Here is a 20,551-nt window from a genome sequence, read left to right on the forward strand (position 1 = left end):
CAACTGCTGATCTCCCAGGTCAGCTCAATACCGTGAGGAATCCCACTCTCCACAGGGGTCACTTGGAGCTCTGGTGGGCCTGGAGGGGCCGTTCCTGTCCCCAGGGCACTCTCTGCTGCCTGGGGCACAGAGCTGGGCACTCCCTCGGGAGGCTGAGCACACCAGGCCAGTGCTGGCTGGTGCTCTAAGCCCCTTTCCCAGGGATCACCTTCCTGCCCGTGGCTGCAGGGACATCTCCATGGCAGTGGAGCCCAGTGGGGTTCAGCTCCTGCCACAGTTTTGCTCAGCCCACCATTAGAGAGGCTGGTAAAGAACTGGAGTGTGGCTGTTGCACTGGAGCAGGATTTAGCTCAGGAGGAACCTCGTGCGTCCCAAGTCCCTGCTCCCACTACACAATCCCACTTCAAGCCTTGCCTTTGAGCCTGGAGTAAGGAGGGAGTGCTGTCCTTCACTCAAGGACTGAACATCTCCAAGGACAGACAGACCCCACTCCTCTGAGTGCCTGGTCCAGGGTTGTCCCACCCTCCTGGGCCCTGAGCCTTTCCTTTTTCCAACCTGCACTGGAAGCAGCTTGGCTCCACTCTGCTTGGAACTTCCCTTCAGGAAGACACAGGGCTGCTTTTAGACACTCCAGAACATCCTCTTAGCCAGCCCAGCCCGTCCCTGAGCTCTATCCCTTGGCCCCACACCCAGGAGAGGTGAACAGGCTCTCCAGTTTCTCCACACCCCTCCTTGCTGGGCACCACCCCTGCACTGGGTACAACAGCTTCCCAGCACCTGCTGGCAAACCACATTTGGGGTGGTGTTCTGGGGCTGGACAAACCCCTGTGCCCCCTTCAGCATGGTGCCCATTGCCCACAGACCCCTTCCAACAAAACTTCCTCCCTCAACCCCTACTGCTTTGCTCCTGCTCCCAGACACATTCCACCCACAGTAAGGCAGAGCAGAATCTTATCCCTCCATTTTATTTCAAAGTTCAAAAGTTTGTAAAAAAACTTCAAACAAGTTAAAACCACCTGAAAATATGCAAAGACAACACCCAGACCACATGAGGAGCACAAATCTCACCCTCATGACCCTCTTGTCCCAAGTCTCTGCAGCTCTGGGGACCATGTGAGAGGAGGAACAGGCTCTGCTCTCCCTCTGCCATTGAAGAGAGGCTTCCAGAGGCACCACTGTGTCAGTGTCTGTGAGGACTTAGAGGAAGCTGCTGGCTCCAAACGTGGCCAGCAGAGAGGGAAGATCAGAGTCAAGGACAGGGAAGCCACTGCATCCCCATCAGTTCCCACCAGGAGAGCTGCCCAGGCTGCCAGTGCTGCCCTCACTCCGGGATGTGCCTCCTGGTCCTGGCACAGATGTCTTGGTAAATCCCGCCCCAACCCCTTCTCAGCTCCCACCAAGGCTCTAGAGAGCAGCCTGGAGGTGGTTTTAGCTGCCAAACAACGTCCCAGGTATGGGGAAAGAGGCTCCTCTGGTCTCTGTGCAGCAGTTCCTGCAGTTCTTGTCCTCTCGGCCTGCCCAGGCCAGCTCTGACTCCTTCAGCACGGAGCAGAGCTGAGACTTGTACCCGCTGTCCCTCACACTGACGTGTCTCTGCTGGAGCAAATCCCTGTCCACAGCTGGGATCCTGCAGCCCTGGACACCTGAGAGGCTGGGGAGCAGCTGCACATCCCAGTCTGACCCCGAGGAGCTCCTGCTGGAGGTGTGAGCAGCCCCTGGGCTCTGTGCCCGTTCTGTGCCCTGCCTGGGCACGTCGGGAGCTCCTGGGGCCGCTTCTGCTGCCCTGACACGGAGTGAGCAGCAACATCTGGCTGCAGCCACAGGCAGTGTGGGAGAGGGCAGGCAGCCAGCAGGGCAGCTGGTGCTGCTCCCATCCCTGGGTGTGTTGTCACTGTCCCCTCTGCACTGCCTCCCCTGGGGTCTCTCCCTGCTCCAGCCACACTCGCTGACAGTGCTGGCTGCAGCTGCCTCCCCAGCATCCAAACCTGCAGCCACAGCTCCCGGGGATCCTGGCTGGGATGCAGGCTCCCCAGGGCTCTCACACAGGCACAGATCCACAGCAAGGGAGCTGTGAGGTCTGCTGGAGAGCTCTGTGCCCAGGGGCAGGCTGCCAGCCCCCAGCACAGCGGGCAGGGCTGGCTCAGACACCTGCCCTGCACCCTGTGCCCCCATCCCACCACCCACCGGCTCCATCTGCTCACCCAGAGGGGAGAGGCCCAACCCCAGCTCCAGCCTGGGCCTCTTTCCCACCGGGGAGCTCTGTCTGGAGCACAGCTGGCGCTTCCTGGAGGCAGGCTGTGCTTGGGGAGGGTGGCTGACAGAGCCAGGCTGTGTATGAGGTTCAGATGAAGAAGCCATTGCCTCTCTGACAGGAGTGGGTGCTGCACGAGGCCCCCAGCCCAGCTCAGGAGCCAAGCCTAAACCTGAAGCCCCCAGCCCAGCCTCCCCCATGGTACCAGGGGCAGCATGGACCCCTCTGCTGAGCCCTGCTCCCCTTGGCAGCTGCAGGGAGCTGTGCTTTGGCAAGCCCCCTCCTCCTCTGGGATCTCTGATCCTGTCTCTGGGCAGGCAGGGGGAATGTCCCTGGCTCTTCAGGCCATGATCCAGTTCTGTATCCATTACCAGTTCCACAGCACCCTGCTCAGGCTGCTCCCCTTCCTTTCCCAGCTCTGCTGGCAGCAGCTGCATTCCTCCAGTGCTGTGTGCTTGAGGCACTACACGTTCATCTGCCAGGCAGGACCAGGGCACCCTGAGAGGAACCATCAGTTAATGCTCATGCAGCCCCAGCAGCACTCCCCCCAGGGAGACAAGGCCTCTCCTGCAGGGCAGAGTGTTTGCAGCCCTTGCTCAGGAGCAGGGAAGCACTTTTAGCATGGTGAGGCTCAGAATGACTCTGCTGCTGGCACAGATGGGCAGCGCAAGGGATCTCAGCCTCTTCATCCCAATGCCCAAGCATGGGGGGGCTACAGAGCAGCAGGGTTTGAGTCAGACACAGGGACAGAAGAGGTAGGCTCAGCTGCCCTTTCTAGTTTAGGAGTCACTAGGAGTCCATGGGGAGTTCCCTGAAGGAGAAACCCCATGGAAATGCAGGAACATCTCCCATGGTTTGTCTAAGCTTTGCCCAGCAGGTGCCAAGTTGGTCCTGCCTCAGCCTCTGACTGCCAGGCACAGGGACCCATTCCATGGATGTGCCATGCAGCACCCTGCTGCCTATGGGCTCCAGGAGTTCCCAGGCCCCCAGACTTACTTGGCTGACCACTCCACGAAGCTGTTGGTGAGCTGGGAGATGACACGGTCCACAGGGATGTACTGGGAGCTGTCCTGAGCAAACCTCTGGTGCTGGGCGCTCTGGAGATGCTGGAAGGTGGCAGAGGCCCTTTAACAACACTCAAAACTTTGCCAGGAGGGGAATTTGCAGTAACAGGCACTTCCTACAGCCTAACAGACCAGAGGGCAAAGGGACAGAGCCAATGTCTGCCAGGTTTGGGAACACACAGTGTCCTGTTCCCTGCTCCTGCCGATGAGGAGGCTGTGTCTGGATCCAAGGGCAGCCCACAGCCTCCCCAGCAGCAGGAAATAGACTCCACCACCACTGTCTGGCACTAACAGCTGGGCTCTGAAAGCCCCCTGCTTGGCACCTTCCAGGAAATAAAAAACCTCCTCCCACCTTTTCAATCTGCCGGTGCCCCATGGCTGCCACGGAACAGACTCTTCACCTTATGGATCGTGCAATAGGATGATCCTTGAGGCTCTTGCACCCCAAGAGAGGAGCATGTTGTGCTCCATCCCTCAACCCCCCTGTGCTCTGACCTGCTGGTCTGGGCACACAGATATACCACGTTCCCATCTCAGGGGCAGATCCTGCTGGATGCAGCAATTCCTCCCGAAGGAGCTCATAGTGCTAACAGGTATGACATGATTAACAAAACCTCTGTGCTCCCCCCACAACTCCTGCAAGGAACCAGGTCCCAGGGGAACCTTTACCTTCTGCAGCTCTTCAAAGGTCTCTTGGCAGCACTCACAAAACCCCCTCCTTTTCCTGGGCACGTGTGTGGAGCGGGGGCTCTTCCCCCCGGCGCTGTGCAGGGCACAGCCTTCAGCACCCCTGCAAGGGACAGACAGGGTCACCTCCCCCTGCCTGAGCTGCCTGCACCCCACAGGGACCAGCACAGGGCTCCTTGTGCACAAAGGCAGGTGGGTTCCCAGAGCCCAGGAACCAGCAGTGAGGAGTGGGGTTAGACACTTGCACAGAAGGAGCTGCAGCCTACCTGGCTTGGCAGGAAATGGAGAAGTATTTCAGAGGCTCAAATGGGCTGGAGCTTTTGGGTGCCAGGAAGTTGAGGTCAGGAAAGCTTTGGAACTGGTGGTGGAAGGGCCGGAATTGCCTGGAAGCAGCAGATCAGGCTATCAGACTCATGGCAGTGCTAGCAAGGCTTCAGAGCTGTCCCTCCTCTAGCCTGGAGGGGCTCAAGGTGTCACCTCATTTACAATGAGATGCTGCCCAGTGCTCTCCTGTGGCTGTGCCAGAGTTCCCATTTCTGACTCCATATGAGAATGAAATTCTCATTTAATTTAACACAGTTAAAGTGTTAAACCCAGTTCCCAGTAACAGCCCCAATGGAGCATGTTTTGAACAGAAGGTAAGTTTGCCTGCTCAGCCCAAATTCCACCTTTTGCCCCTGGGCAGAGCAGTGCAGTACTTCCAGCTACCCCACTGCACAGAGGGTTTTGATTCCCAGGCCACAATCTCTCCCCTCACATTTCATTGCATGCAGCATGTAAACCCCAGTATTTGACTCTTAATTGAGATGCCTTAAATGTTGCCTTTGGAATAATTAATTGGCCCTGTGGATGCTGGTAGAGTTACAGACTCCTCAGAAACACCACAGGGATCAGGTCCCCTGTGCCCAAGGCTGTCCTCAAGTTACAGGCCCTGACCTCCCGGGCTTCAATCTCACTCCTCACTGCCGAGGGCTTGGGGGGATTAAGTGACCTGATGAGGATCACACATGGAAGGAAACTGCTGTCAAGTCTCGTTTAACACCTTTTTTCTCCCTGACACACAAGACACCTGGATTGTTTCTCTAAACTCCACCTAGGAGAGAGTCAACTTCCCAGGGTCTGCACAGAAGCCAGGCTCTGCCTCATGGGCAGAACAGTCCCTGGGAATGAAACCAGTGAAGGAGAGACCCCGAGGTTTTAGGGTAGGATATTTAGGAAGGTCTAATTTACCTGCTCTGGTCTTCAACTTTCAGAAAAGGGGGCTTCAATTTTCCTGCCAGAGAGACACCTGGTTAGTTTTCTGGTCAAATTCCCTACTTAGTCACTCATTCCCCAACAGAACTGGGCTCCAGAGCTGAGTGCATCAGAATTTCTGGCACTGGTGAATGGCAAGTGGTGGCCAAGCACAGACAAAACAGCTCTTCAGGTGATCCTCAACACCCCTGGCCCCAAGTGTGCAGTGGGGTGACCAAACCCTAGGCAGCCCAACCATGGGACATTTCACCTTTGAAAGAGTATTCAGCCATCCCCTCACATCTTTAATGCCTCCTCAGCCATACAGCCACTGGCCTAACCCTGAGCATTCTGACTCCAATCACAAGAATTGTCACACAGCCCCCTCCACAACGTGCCACTGAGCATGAGAAGGGAACTCAGGAACTGCAGCAGCTGCTGCTGCACTGGCTCAGAGCTCTGCGACAACTTCCAGCACCTTCTCCTCCATTCACCCTGCCTCAAGTGCAGAACCTGGCTCATCACCCTGGCTCAGGCCAGGATGGTGATGTCAAAGCAGCAAGACATGCTGGAGACAAACCAAGGTGCTGCCAGCCAAGCCTGGCACCAGGACACTACTCGAGAGCAGTATCAGTCCTCAAGGAGGGCACACAGCAGCTTTGCTTCCTTTGGAGAGCAAGAAGAGAGCAAAAGAGCCTCAGCAGTGCATTGAGCGAAAATGTTTTCAGAGCCAGGCTGGGAGGGGAGGCTCCAAGGTCCCTCCTGTCCTGCAGGTACGTTCCACTCACATTACGCTCACCTTGGAAACCTGAGTCCTGATCTGGCTAAGAAACAAAAAACACCAAGGTGTTCCCACAAGGCATCTGCCTGACCCTGAAACCAAGCCTCTCCTGCCTCCCTCACGGCCTCTAAAGGGCGAGTTTTGTTTTCTTGTGATCCTAGCACTCAGTGCTATTTTTTCCAGAGATATTTCACCCTCCTTCCCCAGAAAGGCTGAGCCCACCTGTCCTCACCAGCCTCACCCTCTGCTTGCCTCAAATGTGCTGCTACGTCACTGAAGCTGCTATTTCAGTACAGGATCAAGTTTTTTCCATGCAAACACTGCCAAATGCTCAGCACTTCTGAGAGAGAGGCCACGTGCAGGCCCCAGATCCAGCTCAGATGGGTGCACAGGTCCTGAGTGATCCCAGCAGTGACAAACGGCTCTGATGGCACTGCAAGACCCCAGGCCAGGCTCAGAGTGTGCCCAGCACAGGTCTCAGAGCTTGCAGGCTCAATCTGCTACATCCAACAGCTTCTTGAGCCTTTCTTCAGCACCTTCCCCTCAGCCCAAACTGGGAAATAACCCCAATAACCCCCAAGTCTCACACACCATCCAGGTTGGAGCCTGCTCCAGTCAAACGTCACCAGTGCCAATTTCAGCAGCACAATTGGCTCCTGTCTAATTGCAGATGAGAACCTGGCTGTTCCCCCTCCCTCCTCCCTGGCAGAGCCATCCCCAGCTCGGTGTCTCAGCAGCACATCTCAGCCCAACAGAAGTGAGTGGGCTGGGAGGAACACGCTCTCCTCTGCAGGATGCATTATTCCTCAAAACCTTCTTTAAGCTGCTGGATTCAATGTGCAGCAGCACTGTCACAGGTGCCTTGGGATGCTGGGAGCTGGCAGGAAAGGGTTTTTTAGGATTTTCAAACACAGCGTGAAATCAAAGGTCCCCAGCTGTCCTGGGAGGCTGCAGCCAGTCTCCAACAAGGAGTAACAGAACCCATTCAAGGGGAACTACCTAAAGAGCTGGCAGATTTTGGGATTGCCAAAGGTTTTGATGTATTTCAAATTCTAAATGAAGCTTCTCCAAGCAGCTCCACATCTGAGCATAAACAGCAGCACAACTTCCAGGCCTACCTTTGTGAATTTTGGATTTGGAGGCAGGGCATTTCACCTAGAGAAAAAAGGGACATGTTCAGCATGGGAGCAGCACAAGCAGAGCTGCAGTTGCTGATCCCAGAGCAGCAGCCTCACTCACCACTTCAGAGCTCCTGTACCACCTAGAGCACCTCCCCTCATTCTGTCTCCCAAGTTACTCAGGGTTAGTTGAAATACAACATCAAGGCTGCCATGCCCTGTCCTTACATCCCACCTCCCCTCTGACCTCTCCAATGCATTAACCAATCCTTTGGTGAGCCAGTGTACCAGCCACATCGTCATCATCTTACTTCACTTTGCTCATGTGTGTGGCTTTTGCTTTCCCTACTAAATCATCTTTATCTCAATTCATAAACTTTCTCACTTTGTCTCTCCCAGTTCTCTCCCCATCCCAGGAGGATCTCAGAGGGGGGCTGCGTGAGACTGAGTTGCCATCTGGGGTTAAACCATGACCCTTAGGGTCAAAGTCAGTATTAGCTGTGCTATGAATGCTGATACTTAGCAACAGCTGCCTCGTTCTCATCTGGATTTACCCCCAAGTTTATAAAAATTCTTTGAATCTTTTCATCTTCATCACTAACACAAGCACCAGATAGGCTCCAGCATCCCCCTGACTGACCCACTGGCACTGAAGCTGCTACAAGAACTGTTCAAAGCTGCCCAGGAGCCCTGAACTCCTGAAATTGGCTGCAGGTAAGTGGTTACCTCTGTCTTCTGGCACTGCTTCCTTGCTCCCGAGATGGCTCTCAGCAGCTGCTGGGCATAGGACAACATTTCTGTGCAGGTGGGATGTCAAAGAGCCAAAGCTCAGCCAAGGAAGGGAGCTGTTCCCCTCAGACTGCAGAGCACCCCCCACGCCCTGGGAAAAGCCTGCAGCCCCTGACACAACTTCTCCCCCAGGGAATGGTCCAAGATGAAGCCAAGAGAACACTTTGAGGGATTTGCTCTCCAGCAGAGCTGGAGGCTGCTGGGGCTCTGTGGGAAGGAGACCCTGGCAGGAGCTGTGCAGCACACAGAGCAGAGCCCAAGGTCTGGCAGCCCCAGAGGCTGAGCAGAGCCCAGGGACAGGATCCAGACAGGCTCAGCCACAGCTGTATGTCACTGTCAGCAGACACTCAGGAACCTTTTACTCCACACCTATTATTAGTAGCAGAGTTCCACCATCTGCCTTTCCCATCACCCCCTCCCCATCCATCACGGGGACAGGAGGTGCCTTCCAGAACAGGTCCTCAAACACCAGCACTTCCTAATTAAACCCAACCAAATCCTGCCTGTATCATGATTGTACTTACAGTTAATTAGTAAAAATGGTATTTTTGGAACAAATTGAGGTACTGACCAAGATATTGACATTTCCTAATGTTCCACCTTCGGTACATGACAATGTAGCCTGTGTTTGCAGTTGCAAATGTGACAGTGGCACATTCTGTACACACAAATCTGGTGTTTGAGAGCAGACCCAGCCCGGCCAGGATGGCATCACTCCAGGATATTTGCTTGCAATTTCTTCTGTCTGTTCTACTATTCTTACATCACTTCTGCTCCACCTGTCTCCAAAATCCCTCATTGCCAGCAGCCTCCTGGCACCCCACAGTGAAGGATACCATCCACATGCAGGATCTGGACTCCCCACAGGCGAGCGTTGGCGAGGATGCTGCTGCCACTGCAGGAGTCCTGCACAGAGAGGTTTGGCAAAGCACAGCTCAAAGCACAGCCACGTGCAGCTCTAAACCGAGCTCAGAGCCCTTCCTGCTGCCCAACTGACAGAGCAGAGCATGGCTGTTGTTAAAACCAGGGCACAGCAGTAAAGGATAGAGCTCATGCTTTATCCATCCCAAATTAACAGCAGCATCTTGGACAAATGTTTCATCCCCGCTACAACATGAGCTTCTAAGTGGGCACTGAGATTTATCTGGCCATTAGTGGCCTCAGGAAAAGGACTGCAGGGGAGCCTTTTGCCTCAGCTACATTGCTTTAGTTCTTCTTAGGCTAAAAATTCATCTAACAACAGGTCTTGTGTTAATAATTCTCTTGTGTTGAGCACCCAGATGGCCGGGACAGGCCTCAGAGGTACAACACTGGATGACATGGCTCCAGAAACACAGTGACCAGGAGCACTACACAGCATTCTGCAGGCCACAAGCAACTGTTTTGTGCCTTTCCTTGCCCCGGGATCTGCTCTGTCAGCAAGGCAGGGGCTCTGCAGGAAGGCTGGCACTGGTTCTGCTCTGCTCAGCAGAGCTCTGAGCACACCCAGCCCCAGCAGAGCCCATCCAAGGCTGCTCACCTGGTTCTTCATGGCCTTGTTCAGCAGCTCCTTTCCCCGGCTCAGCAGCGCCTGTGGAGAGAGAAGACACGAACAGGTCACGGCAAAGAGCTGGAGAGCAACAATCCCTGGGGATGCCCTCACTCTGCTGGGCTCATCTCTGCCAGGGGAAAGTGCCTTTCAGAGAAGGCAAACTGCAGAGAGGACCACTCAGCTGCACCACCAGCACCAGCCAAGGCTTGGAATTATTGACCAGCAGGGAAATGGAGGCTCCAGAGTGAGCCAAGAGGAAGCAGCAATTTAGCTTGCAAACTGCCTGCTGCATCATGGAATTGTTCAGGCTGGAAAAGCCCTGTAAAGTCATCAAGTCCAACCCCTCCCCAGGACGGCCAAGGTCACCACTGACCCACGTCCCCAAGTGCCACACCCACAGAGTTTTTCAATCCCTCCAGGGATGGGGACTCCACCACTGCCCTGGGCAGCTGTGCCAGGATTGGAAAACCTTTCCATGAAGGAGTTTTCACTAACATCCAATCTAAACCTGTCCAGCACAACTTGAGGCTGCTTTCTCTTGCCCTGTCACTTGTTACCTGGGAGAAGTAACCAAGCCCCATCTGGCTACAACCTCCCATCAAGGAGTTGTAGACAGATCAGGTCCCCCTGAGACAACAGTCTCAGCAGATTGGTTCAGCCCTTTGTAAGACAAGGGACAGTGCTGGGAGCCAGGACAGGGGACCAAAATGGGGAGAAACCTCTGCAGCTCAGGTTTCCCACTGCAGGTGGTTCAGCTCCAGTTGGCAGAGATTCCCCAGGCCTGGACTGGGGCAGCTGCCTTTCCCCAGCCACAGCTTCCAGCAGACAGCACATTCAAGGTGGGATGTTAGAGTCTGGCCACAAGCATTTGTGAGCAGAAAGCCCAGCTCCAACAGGCAAATGGGACAGGAAAAGCCCCTTCCTGCAGGAGGCCCTCATGGATCTCCTCCCAGAGTACAGGGGCCTTGCCCTGTGACTGTGAGTCTACAATGGCTTTCCCTGTCTATATTTCTCTGGCTTTTCTCACCACACCTCTGCCTGTTCCCTCAGGAAGCCAGCCAAGGCCTCCACATCCCCTGCCATTCCAGCAGATTCCTTGATTGCAGCCCAAAGCTGTGACATGCACATTTGAGTAGACAATGATGGCAGACACAATGAACAAGAGTATGAATAGGGACAGCCAGGGAAACAGGAACAGAGCAGGGAGAAAACCACACAGAATATTTGCTCAGAGCAGGAACAACTCCACCTTCCAAAGCTAGCTGCAGATTCTACCCTACAGACCCCTTGTAGCTCTTACAGTGGATGGTGGCTTCTGGCAAGGTCTGGCTGGGGTGCCTTTGGGGGCAGCAGGCGCTGAGCTCGTGGATTTTGTGCCTTCTGCAGCTGGGCTGTTCTGCTTCTCCTCCCGAGCCCTGGCCTGGCCCCGCTTGGCCTCTCTGTTGCTGGACACCACGCAGGTGACTTCTTTGCTGAGGAAGCTTTCGGTCACCTGCAGCGAGACAGAACAGAGCAGCTCTGCAAGTGTCTGACCCCGAGCTGACAGAGCCCTGCTGAACAAAGCTGCTGGCCCTGGCTCTACTCCCACACAGCCAGGGGCTGCTGGCAGCAATCACATTCCTTCTTTCCTTCCATACTGACCAGGAGATCCTGGGATGCCCTAGAGATTTACTGCAAATAGTCACCAGAAAATCAGATCCAGACATCCCTGACTGTCACCACCACCTACTCCTCACACAGTGCTTTCAAAAAAAAACTCCCAACATCAAAGGAAACGGGTCTGGACATCATAGATCAGCCTGGAGGAGCTCTGTTCTCAGGAGAACATAACCAGTTTTAGAAAAATAAAGGAGAAAGTGAACAACTGAGCAAGCAGCTCCACAGACAACAGGGCAGGAGGGAACCAGAGAGATGAAACATACACACACCTTTGCACAAGAAAGAGGTGGAAACCCAAAAGTTTGGACACTAATGGTATTGTAAGCCAATAAGGACTTGGCTTCTCAGAATTTGTGCAGGGGGCAGAGAGTCACAGGGCCCAGGTGTGAAGCCCTCAGGAAGATAAAGATCTGGGCAGCCCAAAATAACAGCTGCTGAATGAACAAGCTGGTTCTGCTCCACTGCAGAACCTCTGTAGGTGGAGATTCCCAAACCATGAAGTGGGTGTGAAGTGCCACAAGGGTCACTGCAGGTTGTGCTTCAGGCACAGAAGAGAGGCAATCACAACCTCCCCATCCAAACGACACTCCAGGGGGCGGAGGAACCGACCACCGGGAAAACAAGGAAATCAGGAAACACTGAAAAATGAGCAGAGTCAGAGAAAGGGCGAAGCCGCCCCAAGACACCCCCCGAGACCGCCGCCACTGCCAGGGGCCCCTCAGGGCCCCGGGCCCCTCACGGCCCCTCACGGCCCCGGACCCCTCACGGCCCCTCACGGCCCCGAGTCCCTCACGGCCCCGGGCCCCTCACGGCCCCTCACGGCCCCGGGCCCCTCACGGCCCCTCACGGCCCCGGGTCCCTCACGGCCCCTCACGGCCCCGGACCCCTCACGGCCCCTCACGGCCCCGGGCCCCTCACGGCCCCTCACGGCCCCGGGCCCCTCACGGCCCCTCACGGCCCCGGGCCGCGCTCACCCCCCCGAGCCGCCCGATGGCCTCCGCCAGCTGCCGGGCGCTGCGGCCGCTCGGCAGGTCCAGGTAGAAGGACTGTCCGCGGAGGGGCCGCGGGGAGGCCGCGCCGGCCATGGCCCTACCCGGGCCCGCCGCTCGTCCGCGTTTAAATTCCGCCGCCGCCCCGCCCCGCACGGCGGCCGCGCAGGGACGCGCCGCTCCCCGCGAAGCCGCTCTCCGGGGGAAGGAGAAGCCGTGCCAAGGGCGCACACGGAGCACACCGAGCACACCGGGCCGCCCGCTCGGCCCCGCCGCTCCCGTCCGCACCGACCCCAATCCTGACCCCGACCCCGCTCCCTCCGCGCCCGCTGGGGCCACAAGTTTGTCCCGCCGCGGCCGCCGTGTCCTCCCTCTGCAGGCGCAAGATGGCGGCGCCCGGCGGGGCGGGCGCGGCGCCGCTCCCGATCGCGATCCCGGTCCCGGTCCCCGTCCTGCTCCCGGAGCCGCCGCCCTTCCCGGCCTGGCTCGCGGCGCGGCTGGACGCGCTGGGGCTGGACCGCGCCGTGTACGGCGCCTACATCGAGGGGCTGCTGCGGGAGGAGGAGAGCGACGAGGAGCGGCTGGAGGCGCTGCGGGCCGTCCTGGCCGCCTGCCTGGTGAGGGGCGGGGGTCCCTCCCGGCCCCGGGCCTGCGGGGTCTCGCCGCCCGCCCCGCTCCCGCCGGGGGCTCCGGGGGTGCAGCGGGGCGGATCCCCGCAGCCCTGGCGCGGTACCCCCGGACTGGGAGCACACCCACACCCAGGGGCTCCTGCCCCCACCCGCGAGCCTTGCGGGGTTTTGGTGTTGTTTGGGGAAGGGTTTTGTGGCAGGCTCGGGCTGATGGAAGCTCTGTGGAAGGGGCTGTTCGTGGGGAGCACAGGGATCGATCCCTCGGTTTGTGTTTGGGTGCAGCGTTCACCGCGAGCTGGGCGGCCTGGCACTCGAGAGGTGACTTGGGATGGTAAAATCCTCCGGCAGGAGGTTGGGGCGGTGCTCTCGTGCCTCACACACGCCTTGTCCGTCAGGAATCGGATCCCGCTGGGCTGGGACGGACAGGAACAGCCGTGGGTGGGCAGGGCTTGCCTCTGCTCCTGCCGGATTCCCGGGAGCCGGGAGAGAGCAGGGAGGGATTTCTCTTGGGTAATCCTCCTTGTAGGATTTTTACAGTGGCTATGTCTCGGGATTTTTCATAAATGGATGCTTCACAGTGTAAAATGTTAAGTCATGAGTAGTGCTGATGTTGGGAACTGTCTGCTTAGCGGCTGTCGCTGATTTTATCAGTGTGGGAGCACAAAACCCAAAGGGACTGGGCAGGCACAATCAGCTTTTTGTTATCGCAGGTATGACACCATTCCTTCTGTACACTGACTGTGCTATTCCACTTTTAGGGTTTCCTAAAAGTCAGAGCAGCCTCCCCTGCTGTCCCTGGGGGCACAGCAGTGAGCTCCTTCAGCTGTGGCAGTGCAGCTTTGAGCCTGAAAGAGCTGGAGAAGCAAAGGCTGCATCCTGAGGGATGGAGCCAGATGTCTTTGCAAAGTGCTGCTCTGCAGTAGTCGAGGTTAATTAACCTCCCTGTAATTACCAGACTTCATTCCACCCCTGTCACTGTGCCTGGCCCGCTCCAGGCCTGGGAAGTGTGTCCTGGCTCTGCCACTGATGTTCCCCTTTCCTGATATTCTGTTTTCCGCTGTTTCTCCTTTCTGCTCAGTGCTCACAAAGTGGCTCACTTTGATTTCTCTGCCTTTCCTGTAAAACATATTTGTCTCTTGAACCCTCAGACTTTGTAATTACTCCTTGTAGTCTGTTCTTTTTTAATATCTTTTTTTTTTGTTTCTTTATTTTTAGACTCTGTGCTTATTTCTGTACTGACTTTTGAAACAGTGTTTTATTTGGTGAATTTGGGGGTTTTCTTGCCAAGTCTCTTCTCCTAGTTCCATACATAAATTACAGGGGATTTTTTTGTTCACTTGTTTGTGTTTCACAAACCTTATTAAAATAAGCTGACGTCTCAGGTGACATCTGCTCTCATGTCCATGGTTCCTCAGTCCTGATCATGTCTTGCACTAATGATTTTCTATCATTCCTAATCAAGAAACTTTAAATTGAGTTGCCTTTCTGTCCAGTTCTTCTCTTTAAACCAAACAGAATCCACCTCACTTGTATTTTCCGTGGTTGATTTTTCTCTGTATTTAGTGCATGCCAAACCAAGATAATTTCTTGTTTTTTGGAAATATTTGGTGGTGGCCCCTGAGCTCTGTGACCCCCCATCTGTGGTATTTGGCTCTCCTGCCTTCCATGGAGCAAATGCCAATCAGCTCCAAGACATCCAGCACCTTTAGGTAACAAATTTAAGGAGGGGAAAAAGCCACTTTCAGGAGCACAGCTGGAGAGAGGAGAGAGAAGCTGTGAGAGGAGCAGCTCTGCAGGGTCAGGAGCTGCTCCAGGCACCGTGGCTGGGATTCCCCTGAGGTTCTGTGGTGGGACATGGTGAGGCAGCAGTGCCCCTGCAGCCCCTGGAGATCTGCTGGAGCAGAGATTCCCCTGGAGGAGCCCCTGCTGGAGCAGGGGGATGTGTCCCACTGCCACTTCTAAGTCGTGTTTAATGTTCCAGGCAGGTCCAGGGAGACCAGGATGTCCCTGCAGGTGGGAGGCGATGGTCTGGCAGCACCAGCACAGCGGTTCCAGCCCTGCACTGGCCCTGCCTATGATTTATCCCATGTAATTTATTCCCTTTAGTGAGCTGGGCGTGCAGGTAGCACTGACTCACTTCCCTGTGGCCTTGCTCAGGAAGAGAGAGGATGCAAGACTGGAGGTTTTGGGAGCCAAGACCCCCAATGGCCTCCTGGGTGTGGGCACAGCCACCCTTGTGTCAGAGCTGTTGGTGTGCACAGTGAGCAGGCACGGTGTGGTTGTGTCATCCCAGGGAAACCAGAGCCCTGTGTGTATTTAACAGGCAGACATGAGGTGAAATGCTGTTCCTGAGCTGACTGTTGGGCATGCAGATCCTTTGTAGCTGCTGCTTTTCTTGTCTGACTGGTGCTGTTCCAAGTCTGAGGAGTCTCTTTTCCCTTTCTAGGAAGAAGATCTCTTGAACGATGTGTGCAGGGAGGTTGTGGAGAGGTGGTCTGACTCCCAGGTCGTTGATTCCAAAGAGGAGAAAGAAGGTAGAGTGCTGTGCTTTGGGGTGCTGTGCCCTGGTCTCAGTGTGGGGTGACCTGCAGGGCCTCACCTCAAAGGGAACTTTGTGTTTGTCCTGGTGGGAGTTAAACCAGTGCTGCCCCACGGCTGCAGGTCTGACCTGCCTCTCACTCCATTGCTGCTCAGTTACTCTTTCATCTGGCACGGGAATGAGCAGCTTCACTTTGGGCTGCCCCAGCATTTGCTGCTCTTTGGGTTCATCATCCTGCAGGGGAAAAGTGGTTTTTGAGGGTTTTTTTTTGCTTGTTTTTGGGGTTTTTGGCCTTCTGTTGTTTTTTGGTTTAGCATCAGTGTTTTTTTTTTTTTTTTTTTTTTGTGGTGGTTATTTTTTTTACTGTTTGTATTGGTTTGGTTTTTTGGTTGTTTTTTGTTTTGTTTGTGTCGTCATTGTCCCCCCAGCCATGTGTGTGGTTTTGGTGCAGGTTTTTTTTTGTGTGTTTTTCTTCTTCTATAGGATTTTTTTTCTGATGAAATGGTCATTAAGCTCCAGCCCAAAGCATTCTGTGGTTTTTTCAGAAACCTCCTTTCCCAGCACGTCCAGGGCTGTCTCTGCTCAGTGCTGGCACTGCAGCTATTATGGTCTAGAAACCTGTGCTGCTTCTGTCTGTGTCTGGATTTTTCTTATTATCAAAAGGCAGCACAGTGTGTCTGGGTTCGTGGAGTTCCAGGTGAAATTTTATCACTGGGGTTCCATAAAAGGATAAATCCCCACTGAACTGTGTATCCACTCAGAATAACAGAGTCCTGAGGATAAGTGATTAACAGACTGAAAAAAAAAACCTGGCATCAAAACCCAGATGTCATTTTAGGAAGTGGCAGTGGAATTTCAGTGTTAGAAGGTAAATCAGCTGTTGGTCTCTCTTGGCTGGAAAGAAAGGGAGAGCATGGAACTGATCCCTCACTTCAGGTTTTCAGAATTTCTCTCTGATGGGGATTAAGTACATACTTAAGTAAACTTATTAAGCTGCTTTGAAGTGGAAGAGAATGTGATTTGGAGTCAAATGGATTTTCATTAGCCAGAGCCTGACTGATTCCAGTTTCACTGTGAAACTTCCCTTGCTCCAGGAATAACAGTGGGTGCAGCACAGGGAATTCCCCCTCCAGGAGAGAAGCCCTGTCACCTCAGGCTGTCAGCCCCATGCTGGCACTAGCCAGCCCCGTGGTGGCTCCTCAGCAGCTCCATCTCTCCCAGATCCCAGCTGGAATTCCCCAAAGCAGCTGGCTTTGACAGCACCCTTGGGAGAAGCTCGGGGGGTGTTTTTGGATGAGATGTCTCCCTTTGGGCGGGTGCATTTCCCCAGGACAATGTTACTGCAGGACAAGGGCTGGGTGGGGGAGGCAGAGTGACACCAGGGGCTCGGTGGCCGTGTCTGTGGCCTGGGCTGATCCTGTCACTCCTCTCCTGCCAGATGAGGTCCAGGCCATCACCAGCATGATGGAGAAGCAGGCCAGGATAGTGGTGAAGCCCAAGGAGGTGTCCCAGGAGGAGAAGCAGAGGAAGGCTGCGCTGCTGGCCCAGTATGCCAACGTGACTGATGAGGAGGAATATCCTTTTCCTGCACTGCTCAGGGCCCTGAGGGACCTGCTCGAAACCACCTTGAACAACAACGCCCTCCCAGCTCTGCAGGTCTGCTGGGGAGAGCTGGGGAAGCCTTGCAGTCTTCCTTGGATAAAATAACTGCCATGGACAGAGCACGGAAGCTCCTTGTTTGTGGAGTGCTGGGAGCAGATGCTCCTGGGAGGGTGTTTGTCCCCACCAGCACGTGGCTGTGGCGCTTTGCCCAGCCCAGGTGTGTGGCAGGAGAGCAGTGAATGCCCTCATCCCTCAGCAGCTGGTGCTGAGTTTCTCTCTTGCTTTCCCAGGAGAAATCTGCTGAAATAATCCTTTACAGAGAGTGTGTGGGGTGGGAGGGTTAGAAGTTCATGGTGCTGAAGAATGAGCTCTTCCCTGCCCAGCAGAGTGAATTGTAGGCAACTGCATCTGGCCCTGGAGCAGCAGGAGCTGAGGGTGGGAGCTGTGCATACCTGGTCTGTGAGAGTCCAGCTGCTTCTTCCTGGCTTTATAAGGCTGTTATTTGAGTGAAGTGTGGCTGTAGAGAGGCACAAGATCATTACTGATGTCTGTGTTTCCTTAATTCTCTCACTGGTGGGGATGAACAGGATGGATTGACGACAGCTGTAAATATGGGATCAGAAAAATGTATCCTTTGAATGCCTGGTGACTCAGGCTGCTTGCCTAGTAACTGCAGGCAGCCTTCATGGTGAGTTTCCCATCCTTCTCTCCCTGTGCTAGTCTCCCTGTTTCTGTAGGGCCACCTTTTAAGCTTGGGGATTGCTTTTTCTCTGTGTGCCCTGACCTTGCTCACAGTGACAGTCCGTGTGCTCTGTGTGCAGCACTCACACAAACCCTGCCATTCATTTCCTTCTCCTCCCCTCTTTCCATCTTATACCTTTTTGTAGTTTCATAGAACATGCTTATTGATAAGGACAATGCTCCCAGAACATCAGGTTAATGTTAACTGGTGTCCAAAGAGGGCAATCGTGTTAGGAATGAAGCTTGGCAGGCCGTGGTGCACCTGAACACTCAGGGTGGGCAGGACCAAGGGGCCTGTGTCTGTCTCAGAATTGGGCCTATCCTTGAGCTCCCAGCTGGCAAATTTAAGATGGAAGCAGATTTTGTCATATAATTAAATATGAAACCTAAGTTATTCTTGTCCCCATGTTAGGGACATGTGTACCTGTCTGTCTGCACATACACACATGTATGTACATGTATGTATGTGTTCACACGTGTCACACAGAGCTGCAGTGAACCCACTCGAGGCTGTGCCCTGTGTGTTTGCTTCCTTTCAGGTTTGTAGAGGTTTGACATGTATTTTTACACATCAGTCTTAAGAACCAGTAGGCAACCTCATTTTTCTAGGAAAAAACCATAGAATCACTAAGGTTGGGAGAGCCCTCTGGGATTGAGTCCAACCATTCCCCCATCACTGCCAAGGCCACCACTCACCCCTGTCCCCAGGTGCCAATGCCTGACCACCCTTCCTGTGAAGTAGTTTTTCCAATATCCAACCTGAACCTCTCCTGGCATAACTTGAGGCTGTTACCTCTTGTCCTGTCCCTGTTCCCTGGGAGCAGAGCCTGGCTGTCCCCTCCTGTCAGGGAGTTTTGGAAAGTGAGAAGCTCCTTTTCTCCAGGCTGAGCCCCCCCAGCTCCCTCTGCCACTCCTCATCAGACTTGTGCTCCAGACACTTCCTTCTTTTGGAGCGGGTGTTTTCTCAACCTGACTTTTCTTTCTGGAAAAGCAAGAGATTCCTTCTCCTTTCTGCATTCCCCATTTCCCAATTCCTTACCTGCCTGGTGAGGAAACAGGGAGTCAGAAGGTGAGGGGGGAGGTAGAACAAACTTCCCATGTGCCAAGGCAGCTTCTCCCGTGACCTCAGCCAGAGCGTTGTCGGCCTTAGCCCGCCCCAGCGCTGTTCCGAAACACCAACGTGGAGGATGTCCTGAATGCCAGGAAGCTGGAGCGGGAGCTGCTGCGGGATGAGTTCCAGAAGAAGAAGGAGCAGGATAAACTGCAGCGGGAGAAGGACAAGCTGGCCAAGCAGGAGCGGAAGGAGAAGGAGAAGAAACGAACACAGAAAGGCGAGCGGAAGCGGTAGCTGGTGATTTCCAGTTGGACTCTCAAAGGATAAAATTAATTCTGAATACGGTGTGTGTTTTAAAAGCAGCAAGAATTCCAGGCACGTGGCCAGGAGCAGTTCTTGGGAAGCGGTGCCTTTTTTTTCTTGTTTTGTTTTGTTACATAGCAGAACAGAATCTCTGAGCAGCTCCTGGACTCAGTGTGCCTTGTGCTTGTGGTATCAGTGTCCCAGTCAGTGCTTGTGGCCAGTGTCTGTACCAAAGAAAGGTGAAGTGATTATGTCATATTGTTAAATTGATCCATTTTTACTTCTGACCACCTGGGAGCAGAGCATGGTGTAGGAGCTGCCCCTGCACTGGCCAAGGCTTGAGCTGAGCTTGTCCTGCCACGAGCCAGGACACGCTGCCCCAGGGCACACATGAATTCATTGGCACAAGCCTTGAAAAATGTCTTTGCAAATCCCCGTGTTTGCACTGCTGAGGCCAACGCTCCGGCCCTGCTCGGGCTGGGCTGGGGGAGCAGGACTGGAGCTGAGATCAGCACAGAGCAGTGCTGGGCTGCCTGAGCAGAGGAGTGAGATGTGTGAAATGGAGGTGAGCTGCAGTGATGTGACTGCATCACCTGTGGACTGTGAGTGAGGGAAACACTGCCCAGGCAGGAGCATTGGCCTCAGCAGCAGCAAACCACACTCCTAACGCAGTTTTAAGACTGCAGAGAGCTGGAAAATGGTGCTCCCTGATGTTCTGTGGGGTGAACATGGACTGTTACTTCCATGGCTGTTGCCTGGGTGAAGCTCTGAAGCTGGTTTGGCACAAGCAGGGTGAGCAGGGAATGCACTGGGGATCACTGCCCGTTGGGCACAGCTGCTGTCAGGAAATGCAGTGCTCCTCCTGAATGCTCCTTCTCCCTCCAAAGGGCTCATCCCTGCTGCTCCAGCCTTTTTGTGATGGTGGTGTCCACTGAGGAAGGAGAACACTAATCCTGTGAACGGAGGGGGAAGGAGGGGCTGTGGGAGGAATGGGGGTGCCTGGTTTCTGTGCTGCAGCATGCTCTGGGTGCCTGCTTGCTGTGAGGTGACCTGTGCTGAGCTCCTGTGCTCCTGCACTCCCAGGGTGCCCGACCCAGCGCCATTTTCAGCACCGCTCTGACTCCAGGGCCAGGCCTTCCCCTCAAGCTGCTGCTCTGTGTGTGTGTGTGAGTCTCCAACTGCTTTGTCTTTGGACTTGAATAATAAATCTTGATTGGCCAAGAAGTGGGGTCCTCCAAGTGATGTTGCCATTCATGATGGCAGTGCCAGTGATGTGTCCTTGCTGGCCCCTTGCCCAGCAGCAGCATTTCTGAAGGGTCCCCTGTTGCTGCCTTGGTGCAGATTCAGCTTCATTCAGGCCTTGTTTCTCAGGGCTGTGGTGCTCTCTTTCCTGGGAGCTGACCCAGCTGTGCTGCTCCCCAGCCTGGCCTGGTGCACTGTGGCGGTTCCTGGTTGGTATTTCAGGTGGCTCAGGCAGCTGCCAGGGTGTGGGACTGCAGTGGAACAGGGCAGGGGCAGCTCTGGAGGGAGGGGGTGTCACTCAGCCCCAGCTCTCACTTCCTGGTGCCCTGGAGCCCCGTG

The 20,551-nt window shown here is 54.8% G+C and overlaps 2 protein-coding genes across 5 annotated transcripts; one reads left to right on the plus strand and one right to left on the minus strand.

The window, feature by feature from the left end:
* Positions 1-949: 949 nt before the first annotated feature.
* On the minus strand, positions 950-12,219 carry DBF4B (DBF4B-CDC7 kinase regulatory subunit). 4 transcript variants are annotated; one of them, XM_030256034.4, is made up of 11 exons: positions 12,088-12,219; positions 10,755-10,946; positions 9,443-9,493; positions 8,760-8,829; positions 7,861-7,931; positions 7,135-7,171; positions 5,233-5,275; positions 4,269-4,385; positions 3,985-4,105; positions 3,248-3,357; positions 950-2,749 (listed from the first exon to the last, which is right to left on the minus strand). In XM_030256034.4, exons 1-11 carry the CDS (start codon positions 12,196-12,198, stop codon positions 1,429-1,431), a joined length of 2,244 nt encoding a protein of 747 aa, XP_030111894.4. In that variant the 5' UTR covers positions 12,199-12,219; the 3' UTR covers positions 950-1,428. The 4 variants fall into 4 exon arrangements, with proteins under 4 accessions (XP_030111894.4, XP_030111895.4, XP_072775152.1 ...); XM_030256035.4 differs by lacking the exons at positions 7,861-7,931; positions 8,760-8,829; XM_072919051.1 differs by lacking the exons at positions 7,135-7,171; positions 7,861-7,931; positions 8,760-8,829; positions 12,088-12,219 and having other exon boundaries at positions 10,755-11,864.
* A 269-nt stretch (positions 12,220-12,488) lies between these two features.
* CCDC43 (coiled-coil domain containing 43) lies at positions 12,489-20,194 on the plus strand. Its single transcript, XM_030256036.4, has 5 exons — positions 12,489-12,719; positions 15,178-15,265; positions 16,709-16,844; positions 17,444-17,499; positions 18,774-20,194. Exons 1-5 carry the CDS (start codon positions 12,489-12,491, stop codon positions 18,959-18,961), a joined length of 699 nt encoding a protein of 232 aa, XP_030111896.4. The 3' UTR covers positions 18,962-20,194.
* Positions 20,195-20,551: the final 357 nt, after the last annotated feature.

Source organism: Taeniopygia guttata, chromosome 27 (genome assembly GCF_048771995.1).
Source record: "Taeniopygia guttata chromosome 27, bTaeGut7.mat, whole genome shotgun sequence".
Taxonomy (NCBI): domain Eukaryota; kingdom Metazoa; phylum Chordata; class Aves; order Passeriformes; family Estrildidae; genus Taeniopygia; species Taeniopygia guttata.

Bases quoted from the DNA above. Each gene is read 5' to 3' on its own strand.
- DBF4B (XM_030256034.4), bottom strand. From the start codon at position 12,198: ATGGCCGGCGCGGCCTCCCCGCGGCCCCTCCGCGGACAGTCCTTCTAC. The intron at 7,932-8,759 runs GTATCCTTCACT...CCACCTGCACAG, and splicing joins CCAGATCCTGCATGTGGATG to AAATGTTGTCCTATGCCCAG. The intron at 3,358-3,984 runs GTAAAGGTTCCC...GCCACCTTCCAG, and splicing joins CCTTTGAAGAGCTGCAGAAG to CATCTCCAGAGCGCCCAGCA.
- CCDC43 (XM_030256036.4), top strand. From the start codon at position 12,489: ATGGCGGCGCCCGGCGGGGCGGGCGCGGCGCCGCTCCCGATCGCGATC. The intron at 15,266-16,708 runs GTAGAGTGCTGT...CTCTCCTGCCAG, and splicing joins TTCCAAAGAGGAGAAAGAAG to ATGAGGTCCAGGCCATCACC. The intron at 17,500-18,773 runs GTATCCTTTGAA...AGCCCGCCCCAG, and splicing joins AAATATGGGATCAGAAAAAT to CGCTGTTCCGAAACACCAAC.